Genomic DNA, 22,758 nt, shown 5'->3' with positions numbered 1-22,758 from the left:
CGAGTCAAAGCCCAGGTTTCAAGTCTCCACCGTGTGCCTCTGGGCTGGCTACGTCACCTCCCCGTGCCTCAGTTTCCCCATCTGTAGAGTGGGATGAGAAGGGTACCACGTCAGAGTGACACCCGGTAACATGACTACGACTTTCATTCCCAGGCCTGGCAGTCACCTCCTGGTTTTCTCGGGAAGCCATCCGGAAAGTTCCGGGTTCCTGCTTTACAACCGCACGGAAAGCAAGGGCAGCCGATCACTGGCTCAGGAGCCAGAGAAAAGTTACTCATGTGGGAAGGAAGTGTCTGAAGCTACAGCTGAAAGATAAATGACCAACTAATACACAGTGATGGGGACCGTGTCCCAGACACGCGGTCACTGACAGCCCCCTCTGCTGGCCACCAGGAGGGATGGCACCCATTTGCCGATCTCACCGTAGCCCGGCTTCACGCCCGCCCCCTTCCAGAAACAGTGCTGAGATTCCAATCACAAAATCACCCTCGCTTCCTAGCCGCACCCGGTCCAGAGCGAAGCCCTGCTTCCTGGAACCTCCCCAGAATGATCCAACACAAGCCCAAGTCCGACGTACAGAATCCCCTCGGCCACCCTCACACCGAGTGCCCCGTGCTTCCCCGGACACTGCGGGTCCTGCTGGTCTTGGGCTGTGGGGCTGCGGGGCTTAACCACCCCGAGAGAAGCCACGTTCCCATGAAGAGAAGATGCTTTCCAAGAATCACGAAGCCGACCGTCCTCTCCGTGGAGGTGCAGCGTGCGGCCGCTCGGGCGACCCCAGTGGGAGCCTGTGACCCGGGTATCAACGCAAAGGAAGGAGCCTACCACTCACCCCCACATGTACGGGACACCCCGTGCCAGCCACGGACCTCCTCGTCTTCCCTGCCAACCCGGCGGCCACCCTGTGAGCTCCCGGGGCTCTCGTGGCCAGGAGGCAGCCTTCCGTCCCTGCAGCCTTCCGTCCCTGCTCAGCCCCGAGGCCGCAGGGAAGCGTCCGCAGAAGAACGGAGACACCCAGCGTTTACGAAGAGCCCCAGCAGCTGTGCTTAGCAGAACACAGCCCTGCTGTTTTGATGCCTGCACCTGGCGAGCACAGCCCTCCGCCCGGGCTCACCCTGTCACATTCCTGGGGACAGCCAGGCTGGGCAGCTTGGGCGGAAGTCAGCCCCCTAACCACCGCGGTGAGCAGCCACCAGGAATGCAAACTGCCGCCAGCCTCCCACTCAAAGGAAAGGAGGGGCGGCATGGTTACTTCACCCTCCCGAGTCGAGGGCAGCCCCTGGCAGCTGGCCGGCAGGGAGGAGACGGCTTGGCTGGCCACCTGGGGATGAGCGATAGGGACCTGGGAGTGGACCAAGGCTTACGCACAAAGGAGGACACTGTGTGACTTTTACGTTAGAGAACATTCAGGTAATAACAATCCCGGGAAGACGGCAGGACACTGAGGGGATCTCCGGGAAGCAGGACTTCTGGGCTGAAACTGGCAAACACCCGCGCAAAGTGCGATCAGTTGGTCCCCCTGGCCGCGACCCTGAGGCTTTCTCTGGACACACACCCTGCACATAGCATGTACGTCTCTAATGTCCAGGGAGTAAAGAAAAGCAGTAAGGGGGCACCTGGGGGGCTCAGTCGGTGAAGCGTCTGCCTTTGGCTCAGGTCATGATCTCGGGGTCCTGGGATCGAGCCCTGTGTGGGGCTCCCTACTCAGTGGGGAGTCTGCCCCCCCCGACCTTCCCCCTCCCACTTATGCTCACTCGCTCTCATTCAACTAAATAAATAAAATCTTTTTTAAAAAAGAAAAGCAAAGCAGTAAGGAGGACTCTCCATTCTAGGACGTTATCCGATGCCATCAAGGGCATCTGCCCTACAACAGTAAATAACCCTTAGCTGCTTCCCAAAAATGAGCCCAGAGCAACCAGCCCCGCTTACAAGTCCCATCTCCCGCCAACGAAAAACTCAGCGACACCCGGAATTCCGGCTCAGGGAAAGCAGCCTCGGCTCGGACTCCCCACGGTGTCTCCCAGTCGCTCGTTACCCATCTTCTTAGAGGGAGAAAGACATCGCCCAATACCTGTGGTACAGCTTCTTGTAGAGGTCCGTATTGCCCGCACTTGTGTTCAGCTTCATAAAGCTGGAGGCTCCGCTGTCATCCACAATCCCTTGGCTAGAATAAAAACTACTCCTAAAAGAGGCAGAAAACGTTAATTAAAACAATGGCTTCCTGATAAGCAGCCCCGAGTCCTGTGCCCATCATCAGTCTTCTCTTACATGGGGTTCGGATTAAGAGAAACACCGACGGGCATCTGGAAAACAAAACCCCAAGTTCGAATCCAGTGACCTTGGGTTAGAACCGTCCTGTCCACTGCCCTGGCAACAACCCGGGAGTGTCAGGTAAAAGCTCTCCGCTGGCCTTTTTCTAAGCTCCCAGGATCAGGGAGCTCCAGGGTCAGGATAAAGGAACCACGAGGACAGGGAAGTGTGAGCACATGGACTTCAGGGAATGGACAGATGCAGAAACCCGCCCGGCTATAAGATCCCATCAGGTCCTGAACTGCGCGGGGGGCCTCACTAGGTCACTCCACTGCAGTGTGAGGGCGGCGTTTTGAAACAGTACACCAGCTAAGATGCCGAATTTCTTATCAAGTGGTAATTAATTTTGAAAACCGGCCTCTGGCGAACCCCCTAGGACTGCACAGGGGTCATATGGGGACACTCCAAGGAAGAGGTGGTGGCATTAAGGTAACATGGCCCAGCCTTTCCCCGTGAGCCCAGATGGGTGCCATGCCCTCCGGGGGATGCTCTGGTGGCCTCCGGCTGGGAACCCCTGGGAAGGGCCCTCCTGCCTCTCCCACCCTCCCCGTGGCCCCAGGCAGGGCTGAACTCTCTTCCATAGAAATCTGATGTCACTTCTCTCCTGTTCAAAGGCTTCGGTGCCTCCCCCAAGCATCACAGTGAGGGTCAAGGACGATCTCTCCCCTCTGACCTCCCCCAGGGACCCCCGCCCATGCCCATCTCCACTCAGGTCCCATCCAGGACCGCTGGGGAGGTTAAGGCTTCAACTCTGCCTAGAGGCTCCTGGAGAAAAGAGCCACCAGGACCCTCAGCTAGCACCTTGGACCTTGGTGACCGCGGCACAGGGCATCCCCGAGTAACGGAGTGGGGTGGCAGTGAATCTTGGTCACTAGATGCAGAAAGGTGGCAGGGCGGGGGGGGAGGAGATGCAGTGGGCACCTGCTGGTTTCCCCGGCCAGCCCTGGGCAGGAGACCACTGTCCCAGCGTTGGTGTGCCGGGACGTCCAGGGAGGGACGGAGAGGATCCTTCCCGGGTGTCTGCAGCTGGGGCCACACTCACCGGTAGCCCATGTCCTGGCAGGCGGCCCTCCCGTAGCTGTCGCTCCAGTCGTCCTGACACACAGGGTGCCAGGACTTCCTCTGGGCAGAGTACACCTGGAGGATGAAGTTCGGGCCGTAGAGGCGAACTGTAGCGGGAGAGAGGCTCTGTGAGTTCCGGGAGGCCGTCCGTCACCCCCGAGCCCCCAGCCCTCGACACAAAGGCTCAGAGGGGGCCGCACCGGGTCCCTGTTCCCCAGGCACAGACCACACCTGAGAGGGGGTCCCGGGTCTATCCCTTCTCAGCTCTCACGTGCTCTTTACCCCGCAGAACCGAATGCAGGACCCGCCCAAGATGTTCAGCAGCAGCGTTAATCCCAACGGCCAGAAGCGGGGAGACAGACAAAGTGCGGTCCATCTCCACCACGGGGTACCACCCAGCCCTGAAAGGAGCCGAGCTCCGGCCACGCTTGCACCCCCGTTCGCCCCCGTTTCTGGGAACTGCGCGGAGTAGGAAATCCACAGCGACAGAGGGCGGGTGAGCCGCTGCCTGGGGCCCGGGGCGGGGCGGGGCTGGGGGCGGGGGGAGGGGGGAGGGACAAGCGGGGGACCCCTCAGCCTTCCCTTAGCAGGTGACGAAAGTATTCCAGAACTGACACGGGGATGGCCACACTTACGTGGACGTGTAAAAACCACCAAACTGTATAATCTACTTTTTTAAGGTTTTATTTATCTGTCAGAGAGAGAGAGATAAAGTGCAGAAGCAGGGGGAGTGGCAGAGGGAGAGAGAGAAGCAGGCTCCCCGCTGAGCAGGGAACCCGATGCGGGGCTCGATCCCAGGACCCTGAGATCATGACCTGAGCTGAAGGCAAACACTTAACCGACTGAGCCCCCCAGGTGTCCCCAAATTGTATATAGTAAAGGATGAATTTTATGGTATGTGAATTACACCTTGGTAAAGCTGATTTTTTAAAAGCGACCTTTAAACGATCCTTTGAACAAGCTGACCCCTCGTGCCCCATACCCCAGGTCCCAGCGGGGCACCCCAAGCTGTGCCCGACGCCCTCACGCACGCTCTACCTCTAATCCAGCAGTGCCTAACCCTAACTCTCTCTCTCTCAAATAAATAAATAAGCTTAAACACACACACACACACAAAAACTTAAAAAAAAAAAATGCTAACTAGGGAAACATGACAGTTGATACACCAGAGAGCTGGAGATGGTCTCAAGGTCAAATTCTTTTCTTCAGTCTTAGGAATTTTTTCGGCTTTGCTGAGGTGTAAGTGACCAAGGACAATCGCATATGCTGGAGGGGTACGACCTGGCATTTGGAGGAGGCACGCACACCCTGTGAAGCGGGCGGCACGATCGAGCGGGCGGACGTGTCCACCGCCTCACACAGCTGTCACCTTCCTCCGTGGTGAGAACCCCTGAGGTCCTCCCTCCCAGCCAATCTCAAGTGTACGAAACAGCGTCCTCCCTGGGCCACCCCGAGCCGTGCTTCAGTATTTCCTGTGACACCGAATGGTCCCGGAAACCATGGCCACGGACGCAGACCACGATCGAAGGCCAACGATACGTACAATTCAATACACATATGCATATTCGAGAACAGGTATGCTCGGAGGAAAGGAACGCTCCGCACGTGTACTTGAACCCTCTCCCGGGATGGGTGATGCTCTAGCGTCAGAAGACGCGCATTTCAGTGACAGTAATTTCCGCTCTAGGGGGGACGAATTAAACGCACGTCAAAGGCATGTTCTGATCTGATACAGAGTACACACGCAATGCCGTGTGCATCGATCTTGTTTTCTATCAGTAATCGATGTGGAAGTTATACAAGCCCAAATTCAGGTGGGTCGATCAAATACACATGTGCCAACGCTGACCCGGCGGTCTTATTTCTGGGGGTGTTTCTGCCCAACGTGCTCCTACGGCTGGAACACGCGTGTCATGTCCATGGAGACGAGGGGACTCCCAGGGCCCTGAAGCCACACACCAGAGCACAGAAATGGTCCCCAGGATGTGTCATCTGTGCCAACAAGACCTGCCCATCAGCTGGGCACTGGGCACTAAGAAATAAGGGCAGTAGGAAACAGACACACACTTATATGCTTTTTCACTTAAAAACTCTCTGGAAGGAGAAACAAGAAACACATGTTGCTGCCCGAGAAAGAAGCATGATTGGCTGGTGAACGGGCACGCGTGTGTGTATGCGTGTGTACAACTGTGTACGTGTGTGCATGTGTGAGCACAGCGGGGGGCATTGAGTTGTCCCTGCATATCCTTTGGTATGTCCTGATGCTCATCTGCTTGAGGACATTAATTCAAAGTATTTTAAAAAACACAACTTAGCCATTAAGAAGAGAGGGAGGAAGGGGAGGGTCTGTAGGAACACAGCAAGTCTGCTGGAGCTTATCCTTGCACACGTGCGTGCCCACACGTGAAAACACCAAAAGCCATCACACAGAACAGCTGAACCGCGCTCCACGAGCCCGGACGCCCCCGACTCAGGGGAACGGTGACAAACCCATCATCAGCAACAAACAGGGGAGATGTCGTGTTCTAAGTTGAAGGCGCGAGTGGGTCACTGCCAAATGCAGACACTCCCCAGACACGGGCGCAGCTCGCAGGACTGAGAGGCTCCATCATGGGGACAGGTGACCCCAGGGGCCCTACGGAGCTGGGGCTGGGTCCCACCTTCCTCTCAGGACTCCCCCCGGCGTGCCCCCCATAGATGCCGGGACTGGGCAGGGAGGGCGTGCAAGGCAGCAGTCCTCAGCAGGAGGGCACAGGACAAGGCAGGGGACCCACATTCCCCGCCCGCCACTGCCTTCCCCGTGCTTAAATGAAGGGGAGGACTTAGGGCAAACTTGAGGGGAGAAGAGGAAAGCTGCTGGTCATAGTCCTGGTGCTCCCTCGGACTGCAACTTTGAAATTTGTTTAAAAACAAGAGGTTCTCGGGGCACCTGGGTGGCTCAGTGGGTTAAGCCTCTGCCTTCGGCTCAGGTCATAATCTCAGGGTCCTGGGATCGAGCCCCGCATCGGGCTCTCTGCTCGACCGGGAGCCTGCTTCCTCCTCTCTCTCTGCCTGCCTCTCTGCCTACTTGTGATCTCTCTGTCAAATAAATAAATAAAATCTTTAAAAAAAAAAAAAAGGTTCCCAGTTAAGCATGTCAGAGGGGCGCAGCAGGGAGCAGGACGTGGGGGGGCAGCACCACAGGGCCAGGGCCATGGCCACGGCCACAGCCCCACAGCCAGGCAGACTGGCTCACACATTTTGCCAGAGGAGGACAAACTACAAGGTCATCAGGAGAAATAAGCCAGCCGCACGCCAGGGGCAGAGGTCAGCTACACACACGGTGGATGATGCCAGCTTCTCCCCGTCCGCCCACCCACACGACACGGAAACAGCCCATGGGCTGTCTCTTCGCCAGGGGCCAGGTTGAGGTCAGGGTCACGCCGGGGCTGGCCGTCCCTGGGTACAGGCATCACACCCGCACACGCACCCTTTTCCGGGACATCCACTCCACCCACCCCGAAATCCCTCCTAACAATTAACAGAAAATAATAAAAAGCGAAAGCCGGGTGCCCTCTCTGTGACAAGAGATCCCCACCATGCTGAAGGCGAGCGGCTTGAAAATACCGAGCCCAACTCAGCGCTTGGGAGCCCGCCGTCCCCCTCCCACCGCTGTGTGAGGCTGGGCCAGCAGCGCACTCCCTGAGCCTGGGTCCTCATCTGCGGTTAGAGCATCTGGGTCGCAGTTCAGTGACCCCCTGGGTGCCCAGGACGGGGCGCAGTCTGGGCACCAGGGCACAGAGGCCGCCTCCACGAGTGCACATGTGCCTCGACTTACCGCATCGGTTCTCGTCCTCCCCGCTGGGGCAGTGCAGGACCCCGTCGCACCAGTGAGAGGGGCTGATGCACGTTCCCGACGAGCCGCACTCTATCCCGGACACCGAGCATTTGTTCTCCACTTGAGAGTGACAGGAGGGAGACCCAGTCAGCCGGAGACGCTGAGAAAACCTCACGCACACAGCGCGAGTTCCGGCGTCCTCTCTCAGGGTCCCAAGCGACAGGAGAGAAGAACCCTTCCCCCTCAATGTTACTAAGGAGCAGGTGCGTCCTTGCCACCGTCAACAGCAAAGAAGCAGGGCTGGCAGTCAGCAGCAGCGAAGCCCCTGGTGCGAGTGGGAGGGGCCGTGGCCTTGGACTTGGACAGCACCCCGTGTCCTCTCTGCCACACACAGGTGACCTCTGTGCTCCACCCAAGCCGTGAGTCTGCACCACCCAGGGCTGACAGAAAAGGCCGGGCCGCGGGTCACAAGGTGGCACAGGATAGTCACGCCCAGCACGTAGTCGGTGATGCGGCCACCGAGATTCAGGGGCAGGTGTGGCTGAATCCCGAGGCCGGGAGTCTGTGCTCCCCAGTGCTGGGCGATGCCTAGTGCCCAAAGCACCGGATACAGTCAGAGTGGGTCAGTGCCTATCAGCCCACAGACCAGCGGGAAACATGAAAGTGACTCAGGACAACCCAGACAATGCGGTCGGATGACAATGGTTACTCATGTGTCCTCATCACCAAAGAGAAGAAAGAGAAGACAGCTGGTTGGGGGCAAAGACACTTCAGGAAGGCTGGTGGGCCACCCACGAGAGCAGGCACCCCGCAAAGGCTTGGTTCCCCTCCGACACTTACTGAACTTCCAGAGCAAAACCGCGGTCACGGCGGCTCCCGCCAGGACGGCCCCCAGGGAGACGGTGATGCACAGCGCCTTCTTGGCCTCTGGGGAAGGGGGAGAGCACAGGACGGAGTCACAAAGTTTCTTTAAGTTCCACTCTCAAATCTTACCCGCTACTTTTAAAAAAGAGGATGGCACATTAAGCAGTAATTTCTCATACACTTAAAAATGAGACTTAAAATTTTAAGAACGTGTCTGGGGAGATCTTACCTCTCCCACAGGAGAAGCCATGATATGAAGTAACCTTGACTTATGGTAAGTTTTTAAAAAGTATGGCTTTGTGGGGTGCATGGGTGGCGTGGTCGGTGAAGCGTCCGACTCCTGCTTTCAGCTCAGGTCATGATCTCAGGGTCGTGAGATCGAGCCCTGCGCTGGCCTCCCCACCACGCTCTCTCTCAAGTAAAGAAATAAGTCTTAAAAAAATGAAAAGTTATGGTCTTAGAATAGTCCAATAAATGATTCATGTAAAAAATTGCCTAAAAGAGGGGCACCTGGGTGGCTCAGTGGGTTAAAGCCTCTGCCTTCGGCTCAGGTCATGATCTCAGCGTCCTGGGATCGAGTCCCATGTCTGGCTCTCTGCTCAGCAGGGAGCCTGCTTCCCCTTCTCTCTCTGCCTGCCTCTCTGCCTACTTGTGGTCTCTGTCTGTCAAATAAATAAATAAAGTCTTTAAAAAAATTGCCTAAAAGAGGGAAAATACCTTATTTCGGTGATGACAAGCATAGGAAAACAATAGCAATGTCCCCAAAAGATCACCTCCCTGGCAACAGTGCTCAAGGCAGAATAAATCGTCCCAACCCGAGACAGTTTAGGGAAGGGCTGCCGCGGAGCCCCGTGTCCCGTCGGCAGGCACTAGCCACGTGGGGCCGTTTGTGCCTCAAATACTTCTGGTGACATTTATGAAATACTTATTCATCCGTAGTTATGTAAATTCAAATGTTCAACAGCTATAGGAGGCCGGGGGCTGCCTCTCTGGACACGGCAGAAATAGAAGGTTCCCGTCCCTGTGGAACGTTCCACGGGGGACCGCGGACATCCGTCCACTCTTTGGTTTGAGGCAGGAGCACTGGGCTCACATCCCAGCCAAGAATGAAGTCATTTGGAGACGGTCCCCAGTGCTCTCCAGTCAAAACAAACCCACAGGTCACTGTTGGTCAAAGCCAAAAGCGATTATCAAGGGTCAGACACACCACACCCAGCGCGCCCAGCGGCCGCATTCCTCAGAGGAGGCAGTGGAGAGGCAGAGGGGAGGGAGCGGAGAAGGCATTCACAGACCCTCCCACCCCCTCAGTTTACAGGAGGACACCCAGGTCGGTGTCCCGGAGTGTGGGGGAGGCCAGGCAGCCCCTGCACCCATCTGCGCCTCTGGAGTCTGTTGGACTAGGGCAGACCCATCCAGCGGGGCTCAAAGCCACGGCTCTCGTCCTGTCGCCACGTTCTCAAACCCTAGCAGCCAAGCTTAGGAATCGCCCGTGGCGCCCGCTAACCTGTTTCCTGGCCCTCATCACCAGGAACTCAAGAGTCCGCTGGGGAAGGGGAGGCGTAGATTTGCAGTCCTCACAGGTTCACGGGGGAGGCAGAGGCCACTGGTCTGGAGAAAGCCACGTGCCACCGAACCACGTTATCAGAACTCAGGGCTGGGCGGGGCAGGGCGGAGTGGCAGAGGAAACTCTACAGGGGACGTTCCAGATGCCCAACGTGATTCATTAGCCAAGGAGGATTTCTTCCTTTCGGGGGGCTTTCCTGTTCTTTGATCCTAGATAGACTGACCGGGGTATTTATCTAGGATAAGATAACGCCTGCGGTGAGCCAAGAGCTAGTAAATTGTCTTCTGCACGTCTCACTGAGCAGACAGCGATCTGCCCAGCTCTCACAGGGAGCACATAGGCAGGGGGAACCCCCGAGGCTACCTTTTGAGGACGGGCACTTTGCAATCAGTTGTCTAGTCAGCCCAGACTTGACTTGGGGCCAATGGGCGAACGCAACACCGTTGCATTTAATGACAACAGACTACGCATGTACCGTCGTCACCATCGAGTCCGTCTCTCGTTGACTCAGCCCTAACATGACCAGGGCCAACCATCCGCATCAGACTCCGGACCTTCAGTGCTCCGAAACCCAGACCTGAGGGTGTGTGAGCACGGGGACTCAGCGTGAAGCCTTTAGGACGGTTGCTGGTGCAAACCGACAACCGGGAGGCCCCAGACGGCCCGGCCCCTGCACTCCTGACGGGTTCCTCTGGATTTGCGCTACTAAGTAATGCGCAAAACACTCTCGAGGCTCTGACAAGGCTAGATACTGCACGATCTCAAACGCACGGCATTCTGGAAAGAAAAGCAAAACTACAGAGACAGAGATCAGTGGTTGCCAACAGCTGGGGGAACCACAGGGGGGCTGGATGGGCGGAGCATGGGGCATTTTGAGGGCGCTGGAACTATTACATATTTTACTGTAATGATGGAGGTGCCATTATACTTTGGTCAAAAGCTACAAAATATACAACAAAAGAGGCATGATCCTTATAAAACAGTGGACTTTAGTTAGTAACAATGTATCAACATCGATTGCAACAAGCGTGGCAGCGCTAAGGCAAGATGATGGGAAAAACCTGGTGAAAGAAGGGGTATATGGGAATCCAGCACTCAATTTCCTGTAAGCCAGAAACTGCTCTAAAAAATAGTCTACTAATTTAGAAAAATATGTCCAAGGCCAAACATTAAACTTATAAAATGTGCATGTCTCTATGCAAGTCAATAAAAAGGTTTTCAAAATGCCTGGGTGGCTCAGTTGGTTAAGCATCTGCCTTCGGCTCAGGTCATGATCCCAGCGTCCCAGGATCGAGCCCCGTGTCGGGCTCTCTGCTCAGCGGGGGGCCTGCTTCTCCCCCTGCCTCTGCCTGCTGCTCTCCCTGCCTGCGCTCGCTCTCTCTGTATCTGATTAGATAAAATCTTTTAAAAATAAAATTTAAAAAGCAGCAAGATAAACTCACTAAGTAATTTTTGAGTTCAAAGGGTGGTTTGATAATACAGAACCATACGTGCAGGCTTGTGTTCCTCCCTTATGAAGTCACGGGTAAGGCACTGACAGACTTCCATCCCGTGCTTGCCATCACCAGGATGGTGACGTCGGTGTCACGCAAGTGGGCTCGTCTTGTCTGCCTGCGCTGGACACTGACCAGTATGAACTCCAACTCCGAACGTCTAATCTCAACAGGGGACCCTTGGTTTCTAACAAAAGCCCTCTTTCCTGGGGGAGACAAGTATACCTCTGTGGGTCTTCCTGCCAAACCCCATGGTGACCTCAGAGCAGGGCTCCTGGAGCTCGGCACCTCGGACATCTTGGCCAGGTGGTTTCAGGTCTGGGATGCCATGCTGTGCACCACAGGTGTCCCCAGGGCCCCCGGCACCCACCCAGCAAGTGCCACGCCAGCCTCTCCCCGGTTATAGCAAACAAGGGATCTCTAGCATCGCCGAGTTCCCAGATCACTGGTCCCAGCACCCCCAACTGCCACCAGAGGGACATCGGCGCACAGAGGGGGATTTCCTTGACGAGAGAGGGACGGGTGGAGGAGGGAAAGCGGGAACCGCACAGGAAAGGGGTGACTGCGGAAGAGGGAGACTGAGGGGAAGGAGATGAGGGAATGAACAGGCTGACAGGGAGAAGGAAGGACCAAGAGCCGTTTTCAAAGAGTGAGGGACGCAGAGCCCCGCCTGGGGCAGGATGACAGGCGACAGCGCTGGTGAAGGGCTGCTGGGGTCTGGGGAGGGGCACGCCGGGGCTTCCCACAGCACGGGTGTTAAGGACTCGCTTCTATTCTTTAGGATGTGCTGGGGGCACGTGCAAGTTCGCGTTACTGTTCCTCCTTACGCACACCCTGGGCACATGCATGCTCGCCAAATAAAGAAAACTCCATCAGCAAAAACATTGCTGGTTTAGCCACTAATACTCCTACCGGCTGTACTGGCTGGCGGCTGTACCAGTCCACCGGGCAGTTCTCAACACTCCACTGACCCGCACTAAAAGCTGGGAGGGGCAGGGCGCCTGGGTGGCTCAGATCGTGATCCCGGGGTCCTGGGATTGAGCCCCACGTGGGGCTCTCTGCTCAGCGGGGATCTGCTTCTCCATCCCTGCCCGCCACCCCTCGCTTGTGCTCTCTCTCTTATATAAATAAAATCTTTAGGAAAAAAAAAAAGCTGGAGGGCTGCGGGAAGGAAAGAGATGAACAAGAATTAGAGAGAAGCATGTGGCATTGAAAGGATTCCGTCCTCGGAGCCCTCACCCTGCTCTACGCCCGCTCTGCTCTGCCCACGAGACCCTTAACGCCCAGACAACCTCCCGTGGGCCAACCACACCAGCCACTTCATTCACCGAGCCTGAAGCCCTCGCGCATCTTCAGCGCGACCTGCTGTATCCAGGGAACCGCACCAGAGAAAGGGTGGGTAGGGGGTTCCCGCATCGGAGCTTACCCTGCATTCGGGGGGACGCATGGACAAGCCGCGGAGGCAGGAAGAGGGCAGAGAGGCCCGGCTTGGGAGATCACCCTGGGTGGGACGGGCCAAGCTGGGCCAGGAGAGTTAAGGAAAGTAAAGGAAGGGCTCTGCAGCCTGGCAGCTCTCCGAGGGCCCTGGGCAGGAGGCGAGAGGGGCAGTGACAGTTGTGACAGCGAGGGAGAGGGGAAGGGCGAAGGACCAGCCCCAGCAGAGGGAGGACAGTCGGCGACAGAGCCCCCGGGGAAGATGGCCCCCAACGCTGGTTCCGTTGTAGGAATGAAATGCAAAAAAGGGTCCTACTTGCGGTACACGCCGTCCCCGACGGGGACTTAGGCTGCGTGTGGACGGCAGGTGTCGAAGCATGCGTCAGCACCCTGGGGGTGTACTGGGGCACCGCGGGCGGGTAGTACGGGGCTGGATACGCCGGGTAGGCGCCGGGGACCGCGGCGGGTTGCGCGGGATACAGGCTTTCAGGCTGGTATCCATGGTTTTCGTAGTAAGGTCCAACTCCCGGCGGTGACCCCTAAACCATGAAAGAAAAGGTGAGTGATATAAACGCCTGGTCATCCTCAAGGCTGGGCTCGCGTCCATGGTGCTCGGACAAGGAGCTGAAAACCTGCTGCGATTCTCGTCGGGTCGAACGCTGGACTCACCTGAACGAAGAACTAACCAGAACTTTCGATTCACTGTCAACAGTTTTTGTATTTGCTTGTTTACGGATCATTTTTTTTTTTAAATAAAGAGAAAGGAAACGGTCAACACTGAGATTGAGTGAAAAAAAAAAAAGGTAAAGAAAAAATGTGTAGAAGCCGGGGCAGGAGTCCACACCCAAACCCTGAGCTGGAGATTACAACGAGGGCAGTGATAGCCAGGCGTTCACACTCCTGGCCTCCTGGAAACTGGACAACACCCCCCACGACAGTGCAGCTATGACTCGTGGACCCATTTTGCAGAGAGGAACACTGAGTGACAGAGGGTAAGAAATTTACCAAAACGGTCATCCTGCACGTTATTCTGAACATTCCTTTTCTACTTCCTCCTTCCTTAGGACACTTGTCACCATTTACTGAGGGACATTTAAAGAGTCTGAATGCCATCCCGCTGTGATGAACTTTCTCCCAAGGCACCACACCTCTGCGGGGAGCCACTGGGTCTCTGAGCACAGGGCGTGGAAGGTGCTGCCCCAGACGCACATTTTATTTTATGCCGTCCCCACCCATGTCCTTGGAATGTCCCTCTCCTTGCCCTCTATCCACTCAAACCCTGCCTCCTCTGGCTGCCCCCGCAGGACCCCAGCTGGCCAGCCTGCGTGTCCCCTGCTTCTGCCCTCCTTAATCGTCCACTGGCAGGGCCACACGGGGAGGCCACATGGGCTCCCCCCATCTGAGAGCCCTTCACACTTCTTCCCACTCATTCATTTCTCCCCCTGCTTCTTGTTGACCGTGGGCTCAGACGGGACCGGTGTTCTGAGCCGAGGCAACGCCACGCTTGATTTTAAGCGGGGCCTCCAGGGCAGCGAGACTATACAGGAATGAGCCAGAGTTAACTTCCACTTAATAGCTCACCCACGCTCTCCTTCAAGTCCAAAGACTGTAACTCTGAACCGGAGCAGTGGACAGAAAGAGGAACAGTGTAATCTCTCATCTAAAAGGGGCACCAAAGGCCAAAAAAAAAAGGTAGCACATGGGTTTGGTCTCTATCGGAAGCATCTAAGAACACGCTGTCCCACCAGGAAGGTCGCGGCAGGCACAGCGGGCTGTCCCGGCGAAGCCCTGGCAGGGGATATGAAATTTAAAATGGATCCAGTGAAAATAAAACCCAGCAGCTGCTGAAGAGGGAAAAGCAGGAGGGCTATTTTCCAGACACAAGATGCGGCAGACGCTGGTTATTGACCACAGGTCTGGCCTGTGTGCGCGCGTCCCGGGCAGAAGGTGAACTAGTGAGAGACAACGGGGAGCGAGGATGCCGCGTCTGTCTCCAGAGTCGTTTCGGGCGCCGGGGTGGGGGGCGTCCAGGGAGAGGGACAGTCAGCCCAATGCGATTTCCATCACGGCCTCCTTCAGTTTCCTGGGACGCAGGGCGGCACAGGGGGGGTCCGCTGGCCGGTGATGCCTCACGTACCCGTTCTTCCCTCCCAGCGCCCACCTGCCCCTGGCTGTCCCCACCGCTCACCCTGAAACTCACCTGCGGGGCAGGAAGAGAAGGGGCCAGTGAGCAGTGCACACACCCCACACCCACCCGACAGCTTGGGGCGCTCTCCGCGGGGGCAGCTGCTGTGTGTCTGCACCCTGACCCGCCCCCACCCCTCCAGTGGAGACAGCGCCCTGACCCGCGTCCCCCGAGCGCACCCATTCCCTGCGGCCAGCTCTTAAAATGCAGCCCGGCACGCACTTCAGAAAGTAACGGCGGAAATAATGGAACAAGGGAAAAGTCTGGGAAGGTAATGATTAACCACTTACTGAGTTCAAAGCCATCCTGGTTTTATCAGCAGCATCGGGCAATGGCAAAGATTTCGGACGTTCAAGATGACCTAGAAGAAAGAACGATAAGACTGTGTTATTTCGATGCTGGTTGTTTTTAGGAGACACACGGAGAAAGAACTAGAAGGTGTTCTAGGTGAGGGTCAGCTCTCTCCTGGGCAAGGGGCAGTGCTCCGGTTCACCTTGGCCGTCACCTTCGCCAGCCTCTTCCCCACGGGACACACGCGCGACGAGCAGCCGGTGCCCGCACCTCTCTGGATCCGAGTCACAAATGGATGTGGAGGTGGGCACGGTCCCAATCGGGCGAGGATTTAAGGAGGGGGTCCGGTGAGCCACAGCAGGCCCTGGGACGCCCCCTCGCTCGCTCCTGCAGACCGTGCCCGGGGAGGAGGGGTGGGCACCCACCATGGAGCAGGAGGCCCGGAGCTTAGTACCAGAGGGAGGCCACACCTGCCTTCCTGAATAAGCCACACGGAACCTCCCACTTCCTAATAAACACATGGGAAAAGTACTCCATAAAACACATCCGCACGCACCCACTTCTTCACGTACCACCCCAAATCCATAAAAGAAAACATTTCAGAGCTAGCCCTTTTTTTAAAAGAGTTTATTATTTTGACAGACAGATCACAAGTAGGCAGAGAGGCAGGCAGAGAGAGAGAGGGGGAAGCAGGCTCCCCGCCGAGCAGAGAGCCCGATACGGGGCTCGATCCCAGGATCCTGAGACCATGACCTGAGCCAAAGACAGAGGCTTAACCCACTGAGCCACCCAGGTGCCCCTCAGAACTAGCCCTTTTGACAGTTTCCAAGGTTGGCGGTGATGAAGAGAAGGTTCTGTTGTTGGCAGCTGTTGGCAGTAATTTCTAGAAAAACCATCAGCACGGAAGCCTCCATTCGGGCATCACGCTCTCCCTCCTGAGCGCACGTGAAGGGCTTCTCCCCGCCCCTCCCTGCTGTGTTGGAATGACCAAAGAACGCTTCAAGAAAGAGCCTTCCAAACCCGCCATCCCAAGACCACGTTCCCAATGAGAAAGCTCTGGGCTTCATGCCGGCTGAAACGTGCCCGGCGCACGGGAAGTACTCAAACATCAGTAGGCGGCACCGTGCCGTGGTTAAGCCCATGATCTTTGGGACCTGTGACCTGGGGCACGTCAGTCAATGTTCCCTGTGCCTCAGTGGTCTCACCTGCAGAAGGGGATAAGAGTATCCCCCCGAACGGCCATGGAGGGAGCTGCTGCCACTTCTGTTCGGTGAAACCGATCATAACGCTGACAGAGGCGCCTCGAAGGGGCAGGGGGAGGCGACCGATAATGAGGCATTGGCCCGTCTGCAGATTTGCATCTGGTGTTTCTCCCTAAGTCCCAAGTCCACCAGCTCGGAAACGCTGGTGCAGCTAAATGCAGGAGAACCGGACCCGGGCCACTTCCTGCCTCCTGTCCACCCCCCAGCACAATTATTACTGGACTCGTTAAACTAAAAACAAACAAAAAACATGAACTTGGTATAAATAAAAATGTGAACATGGCTTTTCAATCTTGGGAAACCTCCAATGAATAAGCCGTAATAAAAATGCATCTGGTCATTTATCTACTTTCCACGTAAAGCTAAAATACAAGAATGAGGGGGCACCTGGGTGGCTCAGTCTGTTGAGCGTCCGACTCTCGATCCAGCTCAGGTCTTGGTCTCAGGGTCATGAGTTCAAGCCCAATGTGTGCTCTACCTTGGGCGTGGCGCCTACTTACTAAAAATAAAGGGTGGGAAGGGTGCCTGGGTGGCTCAGTGGGTTAAGCGTCTGCCTTCGGCTCAGGTCATGATCTTAGGGTCCTGGCACCGAGCCTGCGTTGGGCTCCCTGCTCAGTGGGAGGCCTGCTTCCCCCTCTCCCACTCCTCCTGCTTATACTCCCTCTCGCCATCTCTCTTTCTGTCAAATAAAGAAATAAAATCTTTTTCCAAAAAATCAAGAAATTTTAAAAAATGCAAGAATGAGTTCATATTGACAGCTTTGAGATTTTTTTTAAGTTTAAATAACAGGTCAACACCCTTCTGGGTACAAGGAAAGAAAAGATCCTCACCTACTAATACACCTGTCCCGTGTCTGCTCCTTACAGCCATCAAGGCGGTACCCCCACTCCACACTGGTCCCCGCAGGGCAGAAAATCGTAGCATGTCCCTGAAGTGCCTTTCCAAAGCATCCTGCCCACACCTCAGCACTATCTCCCCAGTTCTAGGTTTGGGTGAAGTTTCAGGAAATGAGAATTCGATCCCCTGGCCACGTTCCCAGCTGAGGAGCCTTCTGAAAGGACTGATCCGTCGGTGCTCGAAATCCGCGCTTCCTATTCATGCGCGATCCCTAACAGTGAGAGACCAGGAAGCCGGGGAAGGAAGGGGCACAGGCGTCTACGGCCACAGAGTGTCCCGTAAAAGCCACAGGACCCAGAAGTAATCACGGGATAATCCTATCTCGTCCAGAGATCCCACGGCCCACAAAACCTCAGAGCCAGAAACACCCAGTGCGCCCAGATGGGCCCCCGCGGACTTTGGAACAGGAGACGGGAGTCGCGCTGCCTGTAATTTCTCTGGCCGAGAAGCAAGGAAACGGGACGTGCCTCCCTCTGGAACCGGATTTGCGAGAACCACCGCCGTCCGACAGGCCCGGGAGCCACACCGGGTCCGGTTCCTTTTCAAAGCAGGCATTTACCGAAATAACGTTGTGCGTCCAAAAAACACACAATACAAAACACACAGACACCACACCGCGGGCATTCCCACCGTAAAGCCCGTCTCTGCAACCGGGTTTTGAGCAGAACAAGGCTGCCAAGATCTGAGAGCTCGACGCCGTCGCCCAAATGCTCTTTCCTGTCACTTAGAGGACACGGATGACCGCCCCAGATTCCGGAGAGTCAGCCATTACAAAGGGCTCTTCCTACAAGTGGCGAGAGAGCAAACGTGTGACAAAGTTCCTCGTCCCTCCTCGTCCTCCACTGCTCCCACACCAGCACCGACAAAGTGGCCCACTTGAGTCACACAACACAACACTACACAGTTTCAGTCACTCCGGGCTCTCTTCTCGGAGAGCTGAGTCATCCCCGAGCACCTGCGCGGCCAGGGCAGGACCGTGCGGTGACATCCTGCCTGTGCCCCACGACATGATGAAGCTGTTTCCAACCACCAGTCTTTTCTCTGGGGATCTCAGGAAGCATTTGCTGTATTTTGAAAACCAGCAAACAGATGCAAACAAGATCCATCTCAAAGATCCAGACTCCCATGTGGGGGTCCAGGATCTTCCTTATACCTTTATCCCCGCGGATCCCACCGCACACGACCACTCAAGGATTTGCAGCTGTGCAGAGCCCCAATGGGCGCCTTCAAGACGCCGGGGGTGTGACGGGGTGTGACAGGATGACGAGGCCCCACCGCCCGTGACCCCCGCACCCCTCCTTCAAACTCTGAAGCAAGCAACACCATCACACACTCCCTAGCCAATAAACAAGTGATCACTGAAAGCCCCTTATGTCTCAACCACGGCCCAAAATGACATCATACGAAAAGATGCTCTCATATCCTGTCGCGGATGCAAAGCACAGTGAGATGTCAGTTACGGGACAGTGGTGGGTCTAAGCGACCCTTCCACGCAGACAAGTATGAGACAATCGGACAGAGGCCTGCGCAGTGATTCACACGGGAACGAGAGAGACAGAGACAGAGACAGTCAGAGACATCACCTGGGAGAGGCACGGCCAGTATCTTCCCCGTTTCTAAGAATGCCTCATTGTCCTAGCGCGACTGCAAACTTTGTAGGGCAGGAATTGGGTCGGGTCCTTTTTGCTCGTTTGCTTTCCTCCAAGCTAAGCTTTGTAGCTCACAAGAGTGTTCTGATATTTTTTGAGTTCCGGAGGCCAAATGAGTAAGATAGAATTTGAGAGCAAGCGCCCCTGGACGAAAGCAGCCGCCAAGGTGAGGACGTGCGTGACCCCCCAGGCGCAGGTGAACAACATACTTAATGGGACACGGGCTGGAGAGGCGCCCAGGTCCCTCCGGGAGGGAGGAGTCCCGAGACTATGCAAAGGCCACGGCTAAGGGTTAAAGACCTCGCCCAAGCCCATCCAGGGAATGGGATAATCAATGAATAGGGTTGTTTGAGGACAGAGTGTGTCTGTTTCCAGCAGTGGCCAAGACGCATGATGGACACACGATAGTAACATCATGACGGCAACTACAGTTTACCCGCTGGCACCGGAGGAATGGTTATGTCCAAAAGAGATCTAGCTTATTCTGTGTGAGGCAGAGGACGAAAGAAAGCAGGACCCAAATGGTCAGCCACATCAGAAAGGCAGATTTGACTCAACCCGGGAAAACCACATTTCCAACAACGCAAGTTTAAATATCGACGAGTTGCCTTGGACAGAACCGTGTTCTCCAAACTGTGAACCATCTGATCCAACATGGAAGGTGGGCTATCCACGCGTATGTTATCCCAGAATATTCTAGAACAGAACCGAGCTCTGGCTGGGGGCCAGGCAGGGTGATCTTACATTGCCTGTGGTCAGACACTCGCAGAAGGAGCTCCAAACCCGACATCCCTAGACACAGGCTCCGAGTCCCGAGTTCTGATCAAGGGTTGAAATGAGCAGGTGTGGTGCCCCTTGGGGAGCAAGGACCGTGGGGGACACTGGCGCTGGGTCTCGAGTCCGCCCAAAACCTGTTCGACCTTCCAGCTCCTCTCTCACTTGAAGACGTTTCTCTGTCAAACGTCCGTCCGCTTGATGCCACGGCCTCTTCCCGGGTCCCCTCGGTCCTCCTGTTAACTCTGCCCTTCCAGAAACTTCCAGAATTCCCAGACTTCAGCCGTGGCTCCTGCCGACCCTCGGTGCCCTTCAAACTTCTGTGCTTTCTTGTCCTATCTCTGCTCGCTCAGCCCCCTGCACGCTCGGGCCGGTGAAGCCTCCCAGCCGAGCTCCGTCCACGCCAACAAAATGCCTGGAGTTTTCACCCAGAGCCAGCCCTACCCTCCTCCTCCCGCGCTCACCTCTACAAACCTGTCTGTCTTTCTGTTTTTTTGTTTTCTTAAGATCTTATTAATTGATATGAGAGAAAGAGAGTGTGACAGAGACAACAGGAGTGGGGGTGGGAGGCAGAGGGAAAGGGAGCAGCAGACGCCCCGCTCAGCAGGGAGCCCGATGTGGGGCTCCATCCCAGGACCCCAGGATCACGAGCTGAGCCGAAGGCTCAGGCGCTTCACCAACTGAGCCACCAGCCGCCCCTACAAGCGCATCTTCAAAACACCTTCCCTCTTCCCTGTTCACAATCTAAGTCACTGCCCACATCCCCACCAGAAAATCAGTGTCTGCCTTTCTCCCTTGATGCCCCTAAGGCTCACTGTGACACTTCTGCATGTGGCTGGGGCCAGGATGGTCAATGCACAGAGCCTACAAGTCCTCCTCCTCCACAACCAGGCCGACTACCCTGGAGGCTCGCAAGCCAGGGTTCCCTGAGACGGCCGTTAGGGTCCCCACTACCAAGCCAGGATGGGACTCACGTGATGCCCCTTCACCCCAACCCCAGAAACCACCAACTTGTCCTGGGGCAGACCCAACGTCAGGAGGTCCGTGCGGGTGCCCTGGAAAGGGGGAGGGCGCAAGGAAGAGCAGGAAAGGCTCCACAGCTGTGGGAAGCAGGATGACCCCAGGAGATCCAGAACAGAACAGAGGTGGGAAAGAGGGCAGACCCGGTGCCTCTCCAGACCCCCTCACGCTCCCCGGCAGCAAGCCAGCTTAAGTAACCAAAACGGACTGGCCCCCAAATTGACCGAATCAATCTCCTTTCCGTTTCCTACTCCCATTATCAAGGCTTGGACTTGACTCCCGGGCCTCCCAAACCTGTGATTTTTCTGGAGGACTTAGAAGAACAGAGAACTGAGCTCCACTGTCAGTCTGACGCGGCGACCCCATACGATCACAAGGCTCTCCCGGGTGTCCCACCGCGGGTTTGGGTGGGGAATGATCGAGGGCCAGCAGCCTGGACTCCTGGTGCTCACTTCCTGGGAGGCCCGCGTGTGGCCGGGGCGCCCTGTCCACCGCACGTTTTGACCCGAATCTTGTCTCCCATCACCCCATTAGCCAGGGAGCTCAGCCCTCGGCACTGCCCCACTGAGGAGTCCCAGACACTCCTGCCCGGCTCGGTCTGGAAGCTCCAGCACAGAGCCCAGGTGCGGCCGTGGGCAGGGGGAGCCGGCCGGGCCGGCCAGCAAGCACAGGCCTCCTGGGGCTTCCTTGGGCCTGGTTCTCAGCTCCCCGGGCCTCCACCCTGGTACCCGGGACACATCAGTCTCCAGGAGGAAGAGGCAGTCACAGGACGGGCCAGAGCCCTAAGGAGCCGGATGGCCAGGCTTCATCCCCAGTGGCCTCCCACGGGCTCCAGGACCCTGGGCCAGCGTGTTGCCTCTCCGTTGACTCCCGGTGAAGAGAAGGACGTTATTAAAGAGTCTGGAGTGACACCTGACTGGAAGAAAGTGCCGCGTCCACATTTGCTGTTATTTTAATATCAACGTGGCTACATTTTCTCCTGCAGTTCTGGCGGCGGAGCCCGGGGCAGAGCAGCCAAGGGCTCGAAGCCCCAGCGCTGAGCCCACTGCAGGGTTCTGGCAACAAACAGCGAGGCCTTGCTCGGAGGAGGCTGACTCTGGGAGGCTGACTCTGGGAGGCTGACTCTGGGAACGCTGAAGCGCAAAGCCCCTGTGGCCCACCCATTGGTATTTAAAAACAACAACAACAAAAACAGAGAGGAAAGTGCTGAATGACCGTTTTCCAGGCACAAGCCCTCCACTGAGGGGCTCCCCCAACTGGGGAGCTTAGCATACATTTCCTTGGTGGTGTCCTTGCCTTTCTGGGAACCCCAACCTCGTGTAAGGTCCGCTGCCCTGTGGGAAGAGGGCCAGCCTCCCCTCTGGGAAAGCTGGGAAGACGGAAGCCACCCCCCAGTGACTTGGGGGGCCCCCCATCACGTGGTCCAACAGATCCCCTCACCTCGCTCAGCAGGGGCATCGTGGGAGCCTGGGCTCTGTGGGTCCCTGCGCCCCCAGGTTCCTGGGCCTGGGTGAGCTCTGCCCACATTCCCAGTGGCCGGGCCACCCACCTGCAGGGGAGGTTGGTGCCAGCCTCACTTCCTGGAGAACCTTCCCCGACCTCCCAGGCTAAGTCAACAAGCCTCCTCTCACTTGGGTTTCCTAAACACCTTGGAACTCCGCTTGGCAGCCTGTGGAATTTTCCATGATTCCGGGGACCCCTCCACAGCTGCCATGACGGCAAGGATCAGGGACCCCCTGTGCGCCCCTATCTCAGTCCCGGGGCCACTGCTCGATTGGAATGGAGGAGGGTACAGTCTCAGGGCTGAGCCCTGGGTGACCAGCCCGCCAGGTGGACCTCGGGGAGCGAGCCATTAGGATTCCTCCTGACCAGGCCTGCCGCCTGTGCGTTGGAAAGGGGACTGGGGCTTCGCTCAATTCTGGGCCACTGCGCTGTGCCCTCAGGGCTCTGGACACCCAAGCGCCCTCTGGGGTGGGGACGGAAGAACTCTGGGGCCATAAAGCGATTCTTCCCCAAGGCCCGTGGGGTCGCCGCCCAAGACATCCACTGCCAGGCTGGTGCGCTCCGCCGCGCGGCCACCGTCCGAGTCCCGCTGGACGGCGTGCGTTGGACGGAAGCGCCCAGGGGCCGGCCTTG

The 22,758-nt window shown here is 56.7% G+C and overlaps 1 protein-coding gene across 1 annotated transcript in view; it reads right to left on the bottom strand.

Moving 5' to 3' along the window:
* TMPRSS2 (transmembrane serine protease 2) overlaps positions 1–22,336 on the bottom strand; it is a gene marked incomplete at its 5' end in the record, with an annotated part of 30,976 nt that extends 8,640 nt beyond the window's left edge. The window contains 10 exon segments of the mRNA XM_080824569.1: positions 2,072–2,205; positions 2,211–2,241; positions 3,353–3,479; positions 7,190–7,309; positions 8,030–8,116; positions 12,861–13,083; positions 14,682–14,744; positions 20,577–20,657; positions 22,063–22,171; positions 22,254–22,336. Of these exon segments, the coding sequence (XP_080680695.1) occupies positions 2,072–2,205; positions 2,211–2,241; positions 3,353–3,479; positions 7,190–7,309; positions 8,030–8,116; positions 12,861–13,083; positions 14,682–14,744; positions 20,577–20,657; positions 22,063–22,171; positions 22,254–22,336 (1,058 nt within the window).
* Between the last annotated feature and the right edge of the window lie 422 nt (positions 22,337–22,758).

This window comes from Martes martes (genome assembly GCF_963455335.1).
Source record: "Martes martes genome assembly, chromosome: 1".
Taxonomy (NCBI): domain Eukaryota; kingdom Metazoa; phylum Chordata; class Mammalia; order Carnivora; family Mustelidae; genus Martes; species Martes martes.
Note: the sequence above shows the minus strand (reverse complement) of the source record. Positions and strands in the feature narration are given on the sequence as shown.